The sequence below is a fragment of the Chanos chanos genome, chromosome 2 (assembly GCF_902362185.1).
Source record: "Chanos chanos chromosome 2, fChaCha1.1, whole genome shotgun sequence".
In the NCBI taxonomy this organism is placed as follows: Eukaryota; Metazoa; Chordata; class Actinopteri; order Gonorynchiformes; family Chanidae; genus Chanos; species Chanos chanos.
This window is the reverse complement of record NC_044496.1, coordinates 5,784,689-5,799,981: the sequence shown is the minus strand read 5'-3', so window position 1 is coordinate 5,799,981 and position 15,293 is coordinate 5,784,689. Positions and strand designations below refer to the sequence as shown.

The window sequence follows — 15,293 nt, the reverse complement described above, 5'->3', positions numbered from 1 at the left end:
TGTTATACCCCTTTGCCGATACAATGCTCCAGGCCAAGGCTGTGATCATTTGGTGAGAGTGTCCTACTCTAAACTGATACAGCATATTACAGCACTGTGTAAAAGCGTAGGAAAGTATGTCCAAAGGACACCACACACACACACACACAAACATCATCCTCACAGAAAAATAAAAAAACATTTTTATCTGGAAGCAAATTTGATGAAAAATGTGTCAAAGATCTTCTGTTTGGGGATGCTACATCTTGAGTCTTGCGTGGCAGCGGTCTGATAATATAACAGACAAACAAACACACAGGACCACACACATGCACACGCACACGCACACACACACACACGCGCACACACTTCTGTTGAACATAAGCACTGTCTCAGAACTGACTTTGAGACCAACCCTTTCTGGGGAAACAGCAGCATGGCAGAGACCCTGAGGGAATAGTTATTAGAAACAGAAAAACAACACACGGCTATTTTGAGAGTGAGTTGGCAGTCATGTATGCTAGGAATGACTATGTGCTTTTTCCATCCTGTTCCTCTCTCAAAATGGATCCTCTTCCTGGCTGAAGGATGTATTAGTTTTTGCTGAAAGATACAACGATGTTATTGCAGAACTAACCCTGTCTTGTATCAGCTTTTCTTATTGATTTATAATGAGGCTTGAAACAGAGCCAGAGAGCTTGCATGAAAGAGCTCTTTTGGGGGTTTTATGCTCTAGTATGACTCTGTGTTTATCTGACGTAGCTATTTTATTCTCAGTGTCGGCATCAAGAATGAGGTGAGGGGTATTTTAGGCTCACCGAGCCCTTCCACACCATTTACACTTCATTTGATTTAAAAATGTATTTGACTGGCAATTCAGAGTCAGCAAGTAAGTATCCGACTCCATATCAAATCAAAAATCATAGCAAAATGTGTTATGGTGTTATTTCCAGCTACTTCCTGTCCATGTCAGTTATGAATAATTGTATTTCTTCAAGTATGATGGACGGATGGGGATATGTTTCATGTTTTCATGTTTCAAGAGAAAGACTTATTTTTAATTTTAGAGACCAGATGCTCTCCTCCTCCTTTCAGTTCTCATTTCCCCATCATTAGCGCACATCAAACGATCTCACACAGAGGCAAAAACGCAGCAGGTTAGCATTCCTCTGCTTTAACCTTCTCTACCTTCCTGTCCAAATCCTATTAGAGCTCATGAAAATCTATTGTACTGTAAGACAACCTGTTTATTCCCATAGGACAGTGAGCAAGAAACATACTAATAGCTGCAGACTTCCCACAAAAAAAAAAAAAAAGGAAAAAAGAAAAGAAAAGAAACAGTTTTACTGAAAAGGGTGGAGGGTGAGGGTGAGGGTGAGGGTGGGGTTGGGGTTGGGGTTGGGGGTGGGGCATGGAGGAGAACATAGAACAATTCCCATTAAGCCATCACTGAAAAGTTAGCTCTTATGTCTTGCTCTCTACGTCTTAATCCCAGTCATTTCATGCGAACAACACACTGAACAAAAAAACACTGTGAACAAAAACACTGATACACATAATCTTATTGGGAGTACGGCACTGTTTACATTGAACACGCATACACAAAAAAGGAACTGATAGACCTATAAATATAGGAATAAGAAAGATTTCTGACCTTCTCTTCAATGCCTTGATTACTAGATAGATACTCTAAAAATCAGCAAACAACCCAGCGCCCAAAAAACAAGGCTATGACCCCCTTAGTTTAAATACATATCTATATGTCAAAGTTAATGGGGATGGTTATTGTTGGGTTAGAGTTGTTATTACAGATAAATGTAGATGTTGGAGAAAAAACAGTTATCTGAACATGATGTTAGTAAAAACAGTAAAAATCTGTTGTTGGATGACATTGTAAGATAAAAGCAAAACAGCAAGATTATCCAGAAATCAAAAAGAGGATTTATAAAACATTACCTAGCTGACCCAACTTTTGCCCATTTTGTATCCTGGAACAGAATCCAGTTTGGAACCTGCTTGCCTACTTTTTCCTGTTCCCCAGTGAAAGTTTATTCTGTTCAGATTTCATCCGCTCCGAACTTGGTCGTACTACATTTTTCTATGCAAATTAATTTCAGAGATGCTACGAAGTAAAGAAAACAAAAAACAGGCAATATCTGCTTATCAGTGAAGTTACCTTTGATCCCTAAAACAAAATTCACTCACCTGTAGTCTTTTATGATTAAGCCTACCTGGTCTCCATCACCTGCAAACACTGTTAAAAGTTTATCTGTCATAGTACTGCAGAGGTCCACTGGCAAGTTTTCCGTGGGGGCTTCAGGAGTACGAACTTGTACGATTCATTGATCCCAATTATGCTATGCTTAATGTCCATCTAATACTGTATTACCCTGGAGCTAAAACGTAGACTTCCAGTACATGATATGAACGAGGCACACACAGGCATATATATACACATGTATATAAATATCCTTACTATTACAATCAAATAATCTGCCACCACAGTACAAAATTTGGCACGTGAAGTTAAAGAGCTTATGCGACTTTAGCCGCATGACCTCGGTTCTGAATGAAGTCCTTAAATGTTCATTAAATGCGATTTTTTTTTTTTTTTTTTTAGTCAATAGGCTTTCATACCTAAGCAGCTAATAGGTTTTCCTAAATTGTTTTATGTGGCTAAATCGGCTTTTAGGCTTTCCTGAACGCTTAAATATTTTGACTTTCGAACAGCGGTATTGTTTTGGGAGAACGCTCAGTGCTTGGAAAGTTCTCGCAGGTATGTGCCCACGTTCAAAAAAAAAAAAGGTAGGGCTCAGTATAGGCTGTTGTCTAAAATATTTCCACAAATATTTGTTGAACACAGAAAGCTTTGTTTGGGCAGTACCTATAGGCTACTATTCGATAGCTCTGCTATTGGTACATCCTAAGGAACATTGGGATTTTGAACCGCTACGTATAGCGGTGTATTAGCCATTATATGTATACAGTATTATGACTGGCCTATTCACTTCAAGATTCTGTGTGTCGTATTTAACCTTTAGTAAGCTCTATAGAGTGACTCGACAGCTGAATAACCGTAGCACATTAGGTTTGGTTTTTGTATTAGCTCCATTAGACTACTGTATGCAACACAGATGTTGAGGTCACTGCGTGTCATTGTTAGAGAACACGCATTCCCGCCTTTGTTTTTGAAGTCTTTTCATTTATGCATTAATAGGGGCGTATGATAGGTTACAGATGGCAACCAAATGTGTCAGAAGGCTTTCAGTTAGCCAAGAATTTACAAAAGATCTGCTAACGTCAGCAGTTTTTATGAGTAATTATTGGCTTCTGAACTGTGCTGCAGCAGTGCTGAATAAAAAGTGACTGTGGCAACCAGATTATGAAAATATAGTTCATTTTGATGCATTACATTTAAGTCTGTAAACTTTATGCAAGTGACTGCATGACTCAGGACAGAGAGAAAGCCCAACATCTCTGAAAGAATAGGTTCAGTTTTTGTTTATTAGGGCCTCTGCGTCTGTATGTGGTCTATAGAGGGGACCGCTTTGCAGTGTGTGAGAGGGGGCGGGGGGAGGGGGGGCTTGCTTCTCTGCCATTCTTAGATCTGAGGGCTGACAGGCATTTCTAGGTAGGGCAATACTGGCATGTTAGGACTTGTCTGCACTAAGTTAGCAGCTTTTGTCTGTCTTAGCCACACAGTAGGCATACTGTGTGTGTGCACGTGCGTGCGTGCGTGTGTGTGTACACAATCTGATGTCTTCTGTTGGTCTGCAATATCTCTACTACTGTGAAGCTGTATTCGAGGTCACACATCAACAGCCTTGAATCGTCCCAGTAACAGGGAAAACAATTAAGCGCCATTGTTTATGGAAAATAGCAACAAAAGATGTGAAATGTGGTTGTTTGTCTTTCATTGTGCATCTTAAAACCCTTGAGCTCTGTTTACAGTTTTACAAAGTGACCTTAAAAGGGGAGGTGAGGGTGAGAATCGGTGGAGGGGAAACCGACACATGGGTGAAAAAAGCATTCATGTTCCATGTTGTTTCACGACGCCATTTTAGAAACTATTTGACAAAGCAACTTTATCGTAGAATTTCTTATCAAAACTAAAATGCAGTGAAGATATGAACTTTCAATATGCTTATACAGTATTGCAAGGCAATGTCAGTCTGAGGTTTGGTTTAGAAATAAAGCCAAATCTAAAGTATAATACTGGAGCCTACACATATTTGGTCTATCTTCGCAAAAAAATACATATGACACAAATTATCAAGGAGTCACTGGGCTGAATCACATGGACGTGTCTGGGATAAGATCAACAATATGTGTTCTCTGAAGTCCCAAGACTTAACGGTCTTATGACTGAAATAAAACAAACAAACTGAGAAACACAGGCAAACTGGTTATTTCTTAGAGATTATAACCGTTTTGCTTTGACTCTGTACCTAAGCAGTGATGTGGCAGTAAACCTACAGCTATCATCTTTTCCCCTTCATCACGACTTTTCTACTTCCCTCTTTGTCACAGACAAACACACATAAACAAACACACACACACACACACACTGTATTGCATCTTCGTTTTCGTTCATGTGCAGGTAGTATGACTGCTCACCACTAGGCGGCAGCATCTTATCAAATTTACCACATTTCGCTATCACAAGGCCCGTGACTGGAAAACAAAAACTCTACAGTTTGTCATTGTCTAAATCATGGTGACTAGGTGAGGTCATCTCTTGAAAGAAAAACATATTAAGGCTCTACTGTAAATCTTCCTAAAGTTAACACTCAATACGTAGCTTGTAAACATGGCCAGTTGCTTTGTCCCACACAGGATGAAAATCTAAGTACTCATCACTGTTCCATTCTCATGTTTGGCCATATTTCTATATAAGGTTTTATGTGCTGAGTGGAATTTGAGATGTTTGGGGAAGCTGGGCTAGTTAAAGGAAGTTAGCGACAGCATACTAGCACGCACATCACTGAGAGACAGCAATACCAGTCATCACAGCCACTGTCCATGCTGATGATACATCAATATCACTCTGTGCTTGAGGGCATAGGGCATGTGTGTGTGTGTGTGTGTGTGTGTGTGTGTGTTGGCAGTGAGCTTTGCAACGTCCAAGGGTATTTGTGCATTGAAATGCATGCAACACAAGTGTGTGTATCAGATCAGGTCACCCGAGTGAGTGTGTATTTGTGTGTGTGGCTCAAGCGGTAAGCTTGTGTGAGTGCTGGTCACTCTCCGAGTTCACTGTGTTCTGGAGGGGGGGAGAGAGAGAGAGAGAGACAGACAGAGCCAAACTATGCACAGAACACATACTACTGCCAGCCCAGAATCAAAAATGATGACCCAGAACGTCGCTAACAGCACAGCTACACTCGACACAGGTGAGTGGTCGTCAGGCTACAGACAACGCAGCCTAAAAAGCAGAACTTCCTAACAATATTATCTGTAACTATCTATATGACTTCCAGTATTGAAATGTATGACATTCTACTCCCATGTTACACACTGTCCGCTAGGAATGATACAAGATGCAAATACCAATATTTAGATTAGTATTCAAACAGAATCATTTTGTACTCTCGAGCTAATTCCACTAGATTTGCAGAGTTCCTGTGTAAATACAGCGGCATTAGGGAAACCTGTTCTAAAATCAGACTAAGGCATTTAATGTGTGGTTTTCTTTTTTTTCTTTTTTTTTTCTTTACAGAAAGCTTTAGCATTGGCAGGAGCATGGATACTAGGTTAAAGGTAGTTGTGACGAGTTTTGTTTGAAGAGTCTCGTCAAGAAAACTTGGCATAGTTTGTGATGAAGCAAAGGTCAGGTCCTCCCTCAATTATGCAGAATAGTATAGTTTTGAGCGTGTACGTGTGTGTGTGAGAGAGAGAGTAAGAGAGATGATGAGTCAATGCCAGACTTCAGTCTGTGCCTTGTACTGAGCCGTCATTACAAAAAACTGGAAACGTGCGTATGTGTTTAAACTCCACATATGGGCTTGTTTTCATCCTATGTCATTATTTCAGAGCTAGCCATAATAGCATAGCCCATATTTGAACCATATGCTGTAATTCCAATCGTAACAAACACGGCATCTCCCTGATGCTTGAAATCTGGATCAAATTACATTTTTCTTGGAAAATATAAGAAATCTAAGAGACTATAATTGTCTGTAGTAGTCTCATGTTGAAAAACTCTATGCCTGCTGGTAGGGACCTTTTTCTTGCATTGTGAATATATGAAAGACTATCTCTTTAACATTTGTACTGCTGGCCAAACCATCTGTTACACAGCGGCACATAGACATGTAGTGACGCTCAGAGTGGAGTTTGTTTGGGAAAAAAAAAAAGGATTTCGGCCTTTGGTGAAAAAATAACATGTCAGTTTGAATGTTTATGTCTTTGTTATAGTGTGTGATTAGCTGTGTAGATTAGTACTCTGACAAGCTGTTTCTTCAAGCAAGTTGATGAGCTGTAAACTTGTTTTGTTTCAGAAAATGCTTTCTGGCAAGTTGTCGCGGATTAGATGGAAAAAAATCAAACTGATCAACTGATATGGGATTCAAATGCAGTGACCTGAAAAACATTGACTGAGAGAGAGAGAGAGCGAGAGAGAGAGAGAGAGAGAAAATTATGTTTATCAAAGAACAACTCTTGAATCTCTGGCAATGTGACACTTCAGGTCACTTGTGGCTGACCAGAATCAGACTAAAAAAAAATTCCCATTCTTTAGAGTGGTGATTCTCAACTCCAGTCCTGAGGGCCCCCTGTCCTACACGGCTTTGTTTTAACTCTTCATTATCACAGTTAATTGAGCTAATCAAGAGCTTGATGATTAGTTGATCAGTGGGCTCAGGTGTGTCAGTCCCAAGTTAAAACAAAGACATGCAGAAAAGGAACTATTAGAAGACTTAAAAAACCTGAGGAAAGAATATTTTCTTGAAAAATCTGATTTTCACAGATATGTCCAGGTACGCAGTTATTTTGAACATAACATTAGAAATAAAACAGACTTTAATGATCCAATACTGAGAATATTTATTGGTGCCTACCAAACTGATTCTAGTAAGGATGCTGTCTCTAGATTTTATAAAGGTCTTATGACAAAAAAGTCTCACACTACAGAATACATTAAAGAAAAATCGGAAAAAAGAAGGTAATTTTTCAATATCAAATGCCGATTGGCTTGATGCATGTATATTCCAGTGGAAATGCACCAGCTCTCACACATAGAGGGAGTTTGGGTGGAAGTGTTTTATTTGTTTTTTTATTACACCAAAGTAGAAAGCAGATTTTGATGGAGGAGATGCCAAATGTTGGAGACGTAGGAAGCCAATCACTGGCATATATTTTGAGAGTGTCCAGTGAGGAGACCTCTCTGGAGAGAGCATCAGAAAGCACTGCAAAAGCATCCTTAATACTGACCTGCCCTTGCAATTTTCCACATTATTCTTAGGAAATGTTGATTTTCAGGCAAGGCGGCCTGATCAATATTTATTTGGTATTTGACATCCGCTTGTTACAAAAAAAAAAAAAAAAACGCTTACGAGGCGTTGGTTACTTCTTGAATCCCCCACAATACAGGAGTGTATAGATATAGTAAATGACAGTTATGACATGGAAATGATTAGTTTTTCTCTTCATCTTCAAAAAAAAAATGTGATTATTAAATTCTGGACCAAGTGGGTTAAATATGCAAGGAGGTATTGAATGAATGACCCTGTTGTTTTAATCTAGCAAGGCTCATTGATTTTTACTTCACTTCACTTCATCTCAAGTCTTCCCCAATTTACTTTTCGTCACTCTTATGTACACACTTTACCTCTCCCAAATTGCACAAAGTTCTTAAAGGACATTTTGTGGCCAGATCCCCTTCAGGTAAAACATTTGACTTGTCTAAAACAACTGTTTGCAACTGTTTAGCATATCATTAACAAGTAAAAAATAAATAAATAAATTTGTCACTGTCCAAAGAAGGTTAGAGAGGAAGACCGCTGCTATGCAGCCTCAGACAGAGCCTACTCTGGAGTTTGTCAAAGCCAAAACATCTGTTCATATGTCTCCTTCTCATTCCCTACCTAGATAAACATGCTAAAATGTCTCCCTCTCTATCTCTCTGGGGGCAGTCTGTACTTTTTACATGCTTAGATTTTTCTCTTTCTCTTTGAGTTAAACAAAATACTTATTATTTATAAAAAGTGTTCTCCTGGATTGAGCTCCAGAAAAAAAAACAACCTAAAATTCCCCACTTTGTCTCACATCTCACATAAAAGGTTCTTTTTGAGTGCTGGCTCTTTTCAAATGCCATGCAACATTCCACTTTATGCACTAACTGCACCCCCACAACACCCCCAAAGGAACATGTGATCAAATTTAATAACTGTTGAAATTAACTCTTCACTAATCTCTTTATAATAAACCCTCTTAGTCAAACGTTTGGAATAGATGCACAGACAAGCATTCCCCTAACAGTGTGAGGGAGTTTTCTGAGGACGTGAAAAAGGAAAAAAAAAAAAAAAAAGAAATGGATGCGGGCATGTTTTCAAATTCTTCCGTTTCTTCCAGAGAGAATCTAGTCTATTATTCCGCTGAACCAGAGGAGCGAACCGGCAAAGCAGTTACAGTAGCTCTTAAGTTCCACACCTTTTTTTTCCTCCCATCTCAGGTCACAGTAACCATAAAGAGGACAGTCCCTTTCTCAACAGCACAGACTCGGCATCGAAGAGAAATGACTATTATGACAAGAACCTGGCCCTGTTTGAGGTAAACACTTGATGAACCGACCCGAATGTTTCCTTATGTTGTGGATCAGTGACACTGTGGTTAAGTCTTCAGTCTGAATTTATGAGACTTAAGGTCTCTGGAATATAACAAAATCCTTTCTGAACTGAGCACTTCAGTTTAACTAGATAGCACAATCTCTCTTTCCCTCTCTCTCTTCCCCCCCTCCCCCCTTCTCTGTCTCTCTCACATACACACACACACACAAGTCAACAAGTCATTTCACTAATTATGACTGAGTACATTGCCATAATTGCTGCTGAAATATGGAAGTTGTTACCAACACTTTTCACATTACTTGTCGCAGCTCTAAAATGTGACACAAGCCTTTTCATTTTGGCAACATCATTCACAGAGGGAAGCTAAATGATCAGAGTACCTATAACGGAAGAAAAGTCTTCTGCATAATGATCTGTTATGATAGAAATTATTTTAGAAAACAAAAAACCCTATAATCAGTCACAATCAGGTCTCTGTAAAGCCATGCAGCTCAGATCTACCTCAACATCCTGTCTCTGTGTAACACTCTCTTACCTCTCTGCCTACAGGAAGAGCTGGACATCCGGCCCAAAGTGTCCTCTCTCCTCAGCCGATTGGTCAACTACACAAATATTACCCAGGGTGCCAAGGAACACGAGGAGGCAGAGAGTGCAGATGCATCTAGGAAGAAAGCCCCCAAGGTCAGAACCCCAGGCGACCACCACAGATATCATAAAATAAATCTCTTTTCACACATTGCACTCTGACCATCTGAACTGTTTTAGTGCGAGATGGGAATCATTCGTGAAGCATAATTATTTTGCTGATATTTGATTGTGTATGACATTGCACAGCTGTTTGTTTTGATCATTGATTTTTTTTAAGTTTGCAGTTGTTCATCATGATGTACAAATTCCAAAGTTTTATCGAAGGTCTTGTTCATTTAATTATGATTTAAGAAATAAAGAAAATGAAAAGAAAATGTATGTGTGAATTTAGCAATAGCTTAGCTTCATCATTTGATTGAAACAGTAATCTACACTCGTTCTTGTTCTTGTAACGTACTGATTAAAGCAAGCAGGGGGTGCTGTGAGTCAATGTGAAACACTCAGTGATTTGCATGGATGGCCTGACTTCCAAAATGACTAACATATAACACGAATGTCACGAGTGCCCTTCAAACTGCAGCTCAATAAATCTGATTGATCGTTCATTTCCGCTTTAGCTGTCTCCATGGAGAGCCCAAACTAACACTGTTTAGAATTTTCATGGTTCTAAAGCTCAAAAAATGTGTAGGATGTTTTCCGTTGTATCATGTGTTGAACAGGGATACACGGGTGAAATGTCACTAGTTTGTTCGATTTGCATTAATATCTCTCTATTTGTATGAAGACACAGCGTCACAGAGCCCAGTTCCATTGTCAAATCCCCTGTCTCTCCTGCTTTTCTCCCCTGCAGTCTCCCAGTATGGGCACGTTGATGGGTGTCTACCTGCCCTGTCTGCAGAACATTTTTGGTGTAATTCTTTTCCTTCGTCTCACCTGGATCGTTGGCACAGCGGGCATCGTCCAGTCCTTTTTAATCGTCCTTATGTGCTGTTCCTGCGTGAGTAATCGTATAAATACACATGTGTACAACAATTAAATCAGATTAATCCACTGTCTTTTGGCTACCCATTCCACTTACATTCATAAGTCCAGATAAATCGTTAAAAAAAAAGGGGGGGGGGGGGGTTTGCTCTAGTGGATGATCCTTACCAAGCTCCCTTGAAACTTGAAATGCCAAACATTCCTTAATATGAAACCAAATGTCCCAAGCCATGATGATGGGTGGTTTTTGAAATTTGTTAGACACTTACTTTTTGAGTAGTTTATGACATCAGTTCAGACAATGTATCTGACAGTAGTGACTTACAGTGAATAGTGATGTTAAATCTACTGATGATGCACATTGGCTCGCTTTGGGCGAATCAAAGACGTAGTTCTTCATCCAGTAAGGCTACAGCTGCTATGCATTAATTTCCCTGCACACTCCACTGGGTGATGAGTAGAACAGCATGGTCATCAATTCAGAGGTTTACAAACAGCTGACCGGGAGTTCTGAGTTTGTGAGTAAATTAGTAGTTAGTGTAATCGGACTTTTATGGATGTGCCTGTCAGGGACAGAGAAAGAGGAAAACATAGACACCACAGCCCCTTGGAAATCCAAACCTCAGCTGTGTTCGGAACGTACACTTCTCCACTCATTCACTCACTCACTATATAGTATTTGCTACATGGAATGCTTACTGGGGGGATAAGAGCAGACAGCTGTTGATACATTTTGGACACTATTTGGAAGTTACGCCGCTACATAATTATGCACCGGATATTCGAAATTATGATCTCTGCCATGCCTTGCAACGATGTGCAGTAGATAGAGTTGTAAATTTACAGCTGAGATTTCGAACAGTACTACAAAATGGCTGATTCACTATGTAATGCACTGTACAGTGGGTGAGTGGACATTTTGAACACAGCATCTTTTTTCCAGAGAGCAAAACAAAATAGCACATATTTGCATGTAATTGACAGTTTGCTAATCGTAATCCAATATTTAGCCCTAACCATTGACAGTAAATTGAAACACCTCAAGCTGATGAAGGTTAGGATGCTTTGACTTGATAAAGGATAGGATGTTATGACTTAAGATCAAAAGTTAGGATATTATGAATTAAAGAAAATGTATCCATGTTTTACAGACAATGCTCACAGCTATATCAATGAGTGCCATTGCCACAAATGGTGTTGTTCCAGGTAACTTTTAATTTTTTTAACTGTGGTTTCTACTCCTTTACATATTGTGTGTTAATCATGGTAGTTATTCGTATATGAAGTATGAAAAAGTCGTCAGAAATTCGTAATCCAAGTTTGAATTGCGCAGCTTAAAACATGCCTATGCACATTCATCATCTTGACTACATGATGGCATTGCTATATAATTAGCCTATGGGTTTTGACATTATTTTTCATAAAATAAAATATTCTTTATTGCTTTAAATAAAATGTACCTTTGTGCCCCAATTTGTAGTATATGTAATTATATATATATATAGATGTGTGTGTGTGTGTGTGTTTGTATGTGGAGTTTGTAGTATATATAATCCTTACGTTTTTTCCCAGAAATGTTCATTTTTCTAGTAGCTGACAGCAGTTGGGACGATGGGATGATATTTGAATTTTTCCATCATAGTTATACTACTTCTCACTGAAGCTAAAGCAACCCAGCTTATTCTTATTTTATAATTTTCTTGCTGAAGATTCTACACACAAAAATGAAACCAAACTTCACATTTTTGTCCATGTTTGGTACAGTTCATAACTCTAACCTTAATTTCTTTTAACGGTGTAGGCCCTTTGGCTTTACTGGGGGGTGACTTGTTTTTCTTAGACTGAAAGACTGAGATTTCTAGTGGGTGCTGTGGGGTGTGTGAGAGGGCGGGCTGTAATTTGACTCCGTTTTTTGACACTGTTTTGCATAAGGATCCTTTATGTCAATCTAAGTTTCTAGGGGGCAGTTCCTCTAAACCCTGATCATGATCTTAAAATTAACATTAATCTCTATGAATGGGATGGGCCCCATAGGCCTTGCTGGACACACACACACACATATATATATATATATACACACACACACACACATATATATTTTTTTTTTTTTTTAATCTGTGACATACTAGCATTGAGCATATATGTAATAGAGAAATAGGGCAGAGGAGGTCAAAAATATATTGCGGAACCAATATATATAACATTTTTTTTTTTTTACAAGTGTTAACTTTGACTTGCTTGACAATAGCATTAACTATGGAGATGACGAGTATTTACTCTGCACTGGAATGAGTACTTTGTAAGTTGTATCCATAGTGAAAGACACTCGGCACTCATGCCCGGGGGCTAGGGCTGCCTCCAATACATAACATATCATAAGGACAAGTGCATAGCAACGCGTACGTTTCGACAGTGTTTGATACCCAAAATGATGCGTGAGAAAGTGAAGTTCAAGTTTAAGTTTATTTAAAGCCCAGTATCACTGTTTACAGTCTCAAAGGGCTTTACATGCCCACAGGAAAACAACAACCAGAGCAGGGTGGCACCCCTTGACTTGATCCTCATAGCGGGCAAGAAAAAACTCCTCAAAAAACCCAGATGCTAGGGAAAAATAGGAAACATCTTGAGGCTTGCAACACAGCTTGTGTAATGACAGACTGGAGCATTTAGCATTAAAAGCTTAACCTGCAGAGTAAGATATGGGCAAAAAGCATGAGACCAAGTCTACATTTAACGTAGGCCTTAGGGAAGGTTCAACCATCTTTTCACATGGCCTATGACACTTTCCTCTCTATTTGGTCATAAAGTATCTACGTTTTACATTTCTAGAATCTTAAAAGTGGCACGAATATATAATGGCTTTTTCATGCAACATATTTGAATTGTCTTGATACCACTTATGCCTTATGACTTATGTAACCCCCCCCCCAACTTCCCTATTTGATACACTTTTGCAGCTGGCGGGGCGTATTTTATGATATCTCGATCCTTGGGCCCAGAGTTCGGGGGTGCAGTTGGACTCTGTTTTTATTTGGGAACAACATTCGCTGCTGCTATGTATATCCTGGGTGCTATAGAAATATTCCTGGTAAGCCAGATGTCTTGTTGAAAGTCGAAAGGCAAAATTCTTTTGAGATCAATGTCCTGGTAAAGTCCAAAATGTCATATTTTCATTACGTGGTACACGCTTGTTTATTTTACCATTTATATAAGCAACAAACACTTGAACTTTTCCGTCAGCATCCAGAAATACATTCTATGACCTAAAATGACCAGCTATCATCTTCATTTTTTTTTCACAGAAATACCTTATTCCTCAAGCGGCGATATTCCATGCTGCTGATGTACACGGATCAGACACTGCTCTACTGAACAACATGAGGGTGTACGGCACTCTCTGCCTCAGCCTAATGGCGGTCGTCGTCTTTGTAGGGGTCAAATACGTCAACAAACTTGCCTCCCTCTTCCTGGCCTGTGTTATAATCTCCATTCTGTCAATCTACGCCGGAGCCATAAAGTCCATTTTCCAACCTCCTGACTTTCCGTAAGTCTTAGAGTTTACTCACAATTTTTACCATTCACTCAGGGCACAACCTGGACCTTCATGGTTTTTATTTTTTAAGAGATGCGTTTTCCAGGAAGGATTTTTCAGGATATTGAGTCAAACAGAGTTTAAATGTTGTGGTTTTCGTGCTGCTTTACGAGAGTTTACGAGATACTTAAAAAAGTTATCTAAGCGTTCGTCGTATGATCTTCCCGTGAATACAGACTCAAAGCTGTTGTTGGTTGTACTTAATTGTAATTTCTCTCTGATGATTTGGCCCATGCAGGATCTGTATGCTCGGAAACAGAACGTTAGTTCGGGACGACTATTACATCTGCGCAAAGACCGAAAGGATTGGGAACGACACTGTTCCCAGTCAGCTGTGGAAGAAATTCTGCAGCTCAGCAAATACTAGCAGCCCACACTGCGATGAGTATTTTGACCAGAACAATGTAACGGAAATCCAGGGTATTCCTGGATTAGCCAGCAGCATCATTAGAGGTAAAGTTATACTCATGTGGTGTTTAGTAGCAATCATGTTCATTTCAGATACAATTTCATGCTCCATTTTGACTCCATCTAAGCAAGACATTGATACTTCATTTAAATCAGAAGGATAACAAATAAGATAACTTGATCCAATAGTCAAAACCCAGAACTGTTGATTTTGGGAACAGCTAATAAACATTCCCACGGAACAAGTTTCACTTTTGGCTCAAGTTGTCTGGCTAACAAAGAAATCCCAGAGTTTGGTACTCTCTCAAGACTAAAAACAGTCAGACTATACATTTCCCAGAGCAGGGGTGTATAATGTACAAGTACAAGTACTGTTACTAAAAAAAAAAAAAAAAAGTACTCTAAGTAGAGTTAAAGTATCCCTCCTGAAAACTACTTCAGAGTAAAATAGTCACTCATTTACAATTTACAAAGACGTTTCTCAGCTTAACTCTACTTGGAGTACTTTTTTTTTTTTAGCAAGAGTACTTCTGCTTGTACTTTATACACCCCTGACGCAGAGCATACAGCAGTGTGTGTGTGTGTGTGTGTGTGTGTGTATGTGTGTAGCAGGGGGGGGTCTGATCTCTAATGCCGTTATGTTATAGAGAACATGTGGGGAGATTACATGGAGAAAGGGCAGATCCTGGAGAAGCCCAGTCTGCCCTCTGTGGATGTCCACGGCTCCATGGAGAGTTTCGGCCTTTACGTGTCTGCGGACATTGCGACGTCCTTCACTCTGCTCGTGGGAATCTTCTTCCCTTCTGCCACGGGTAATAACCGGCCTGGCCCAGACGCAAAAGTCAAGTATCTCAGACATCAGATAATGCTCGCTTACGCGTGAATCGACATGTTCTGACAGATGTGGTTACAGCTCTGGTGCATGCAGATGTCGACACCCACCCTTGACAAACCATATT

The 15,293-nt window shown here is 39.5% G+C and overlaps 1 protein-coding gene across 3 annotated transcripts in view; it reads left to right on the top strand.

Annotated features, from left to right (window-relative positions):
* The window catches only part of slc12a4 (solute carrier family 12 member 4), a 29,234-nt gene that overhangs the window by 3,413 nt on the left and 10,528 nt on the right, over positions 1-15,293 (top strand). For all 3 annotated transcript variants that reach the window (XM_030794151.1, XM_030794150.1, XM_030794149.1), the window contains exons 2-9: positions 8,651-8,748; positions 9,315-9,446; positions 10,204-10,350; positions 11,486-11,540; positions 13,292-13,422; positions 13,637-13,878; positions 14,165-14,379; positions 14,982-15,146. In XM_030794151.1, coding sequence (XP_030650011.1) covers positions 8,651-8,748; positions 9,315-9,446; positions 10,204-10,350; positions 11,486-11,540; positions 13,292-13,422; positions 13,637-13,878; positions 14,165-14,379; positions 14,982-15,146 — 1,185 coding nt within the window. The remainder of the gene's footprint in view (positions 1-8,650; positions 8,749-9,314; positions 9,447-10,203; positions 10,351-11,485; positions 11,541-13,291; positions 13,423-13,636; positions 13,879-14,164; positions 14,380-14,981; positions 15,147-15,293) is intronic.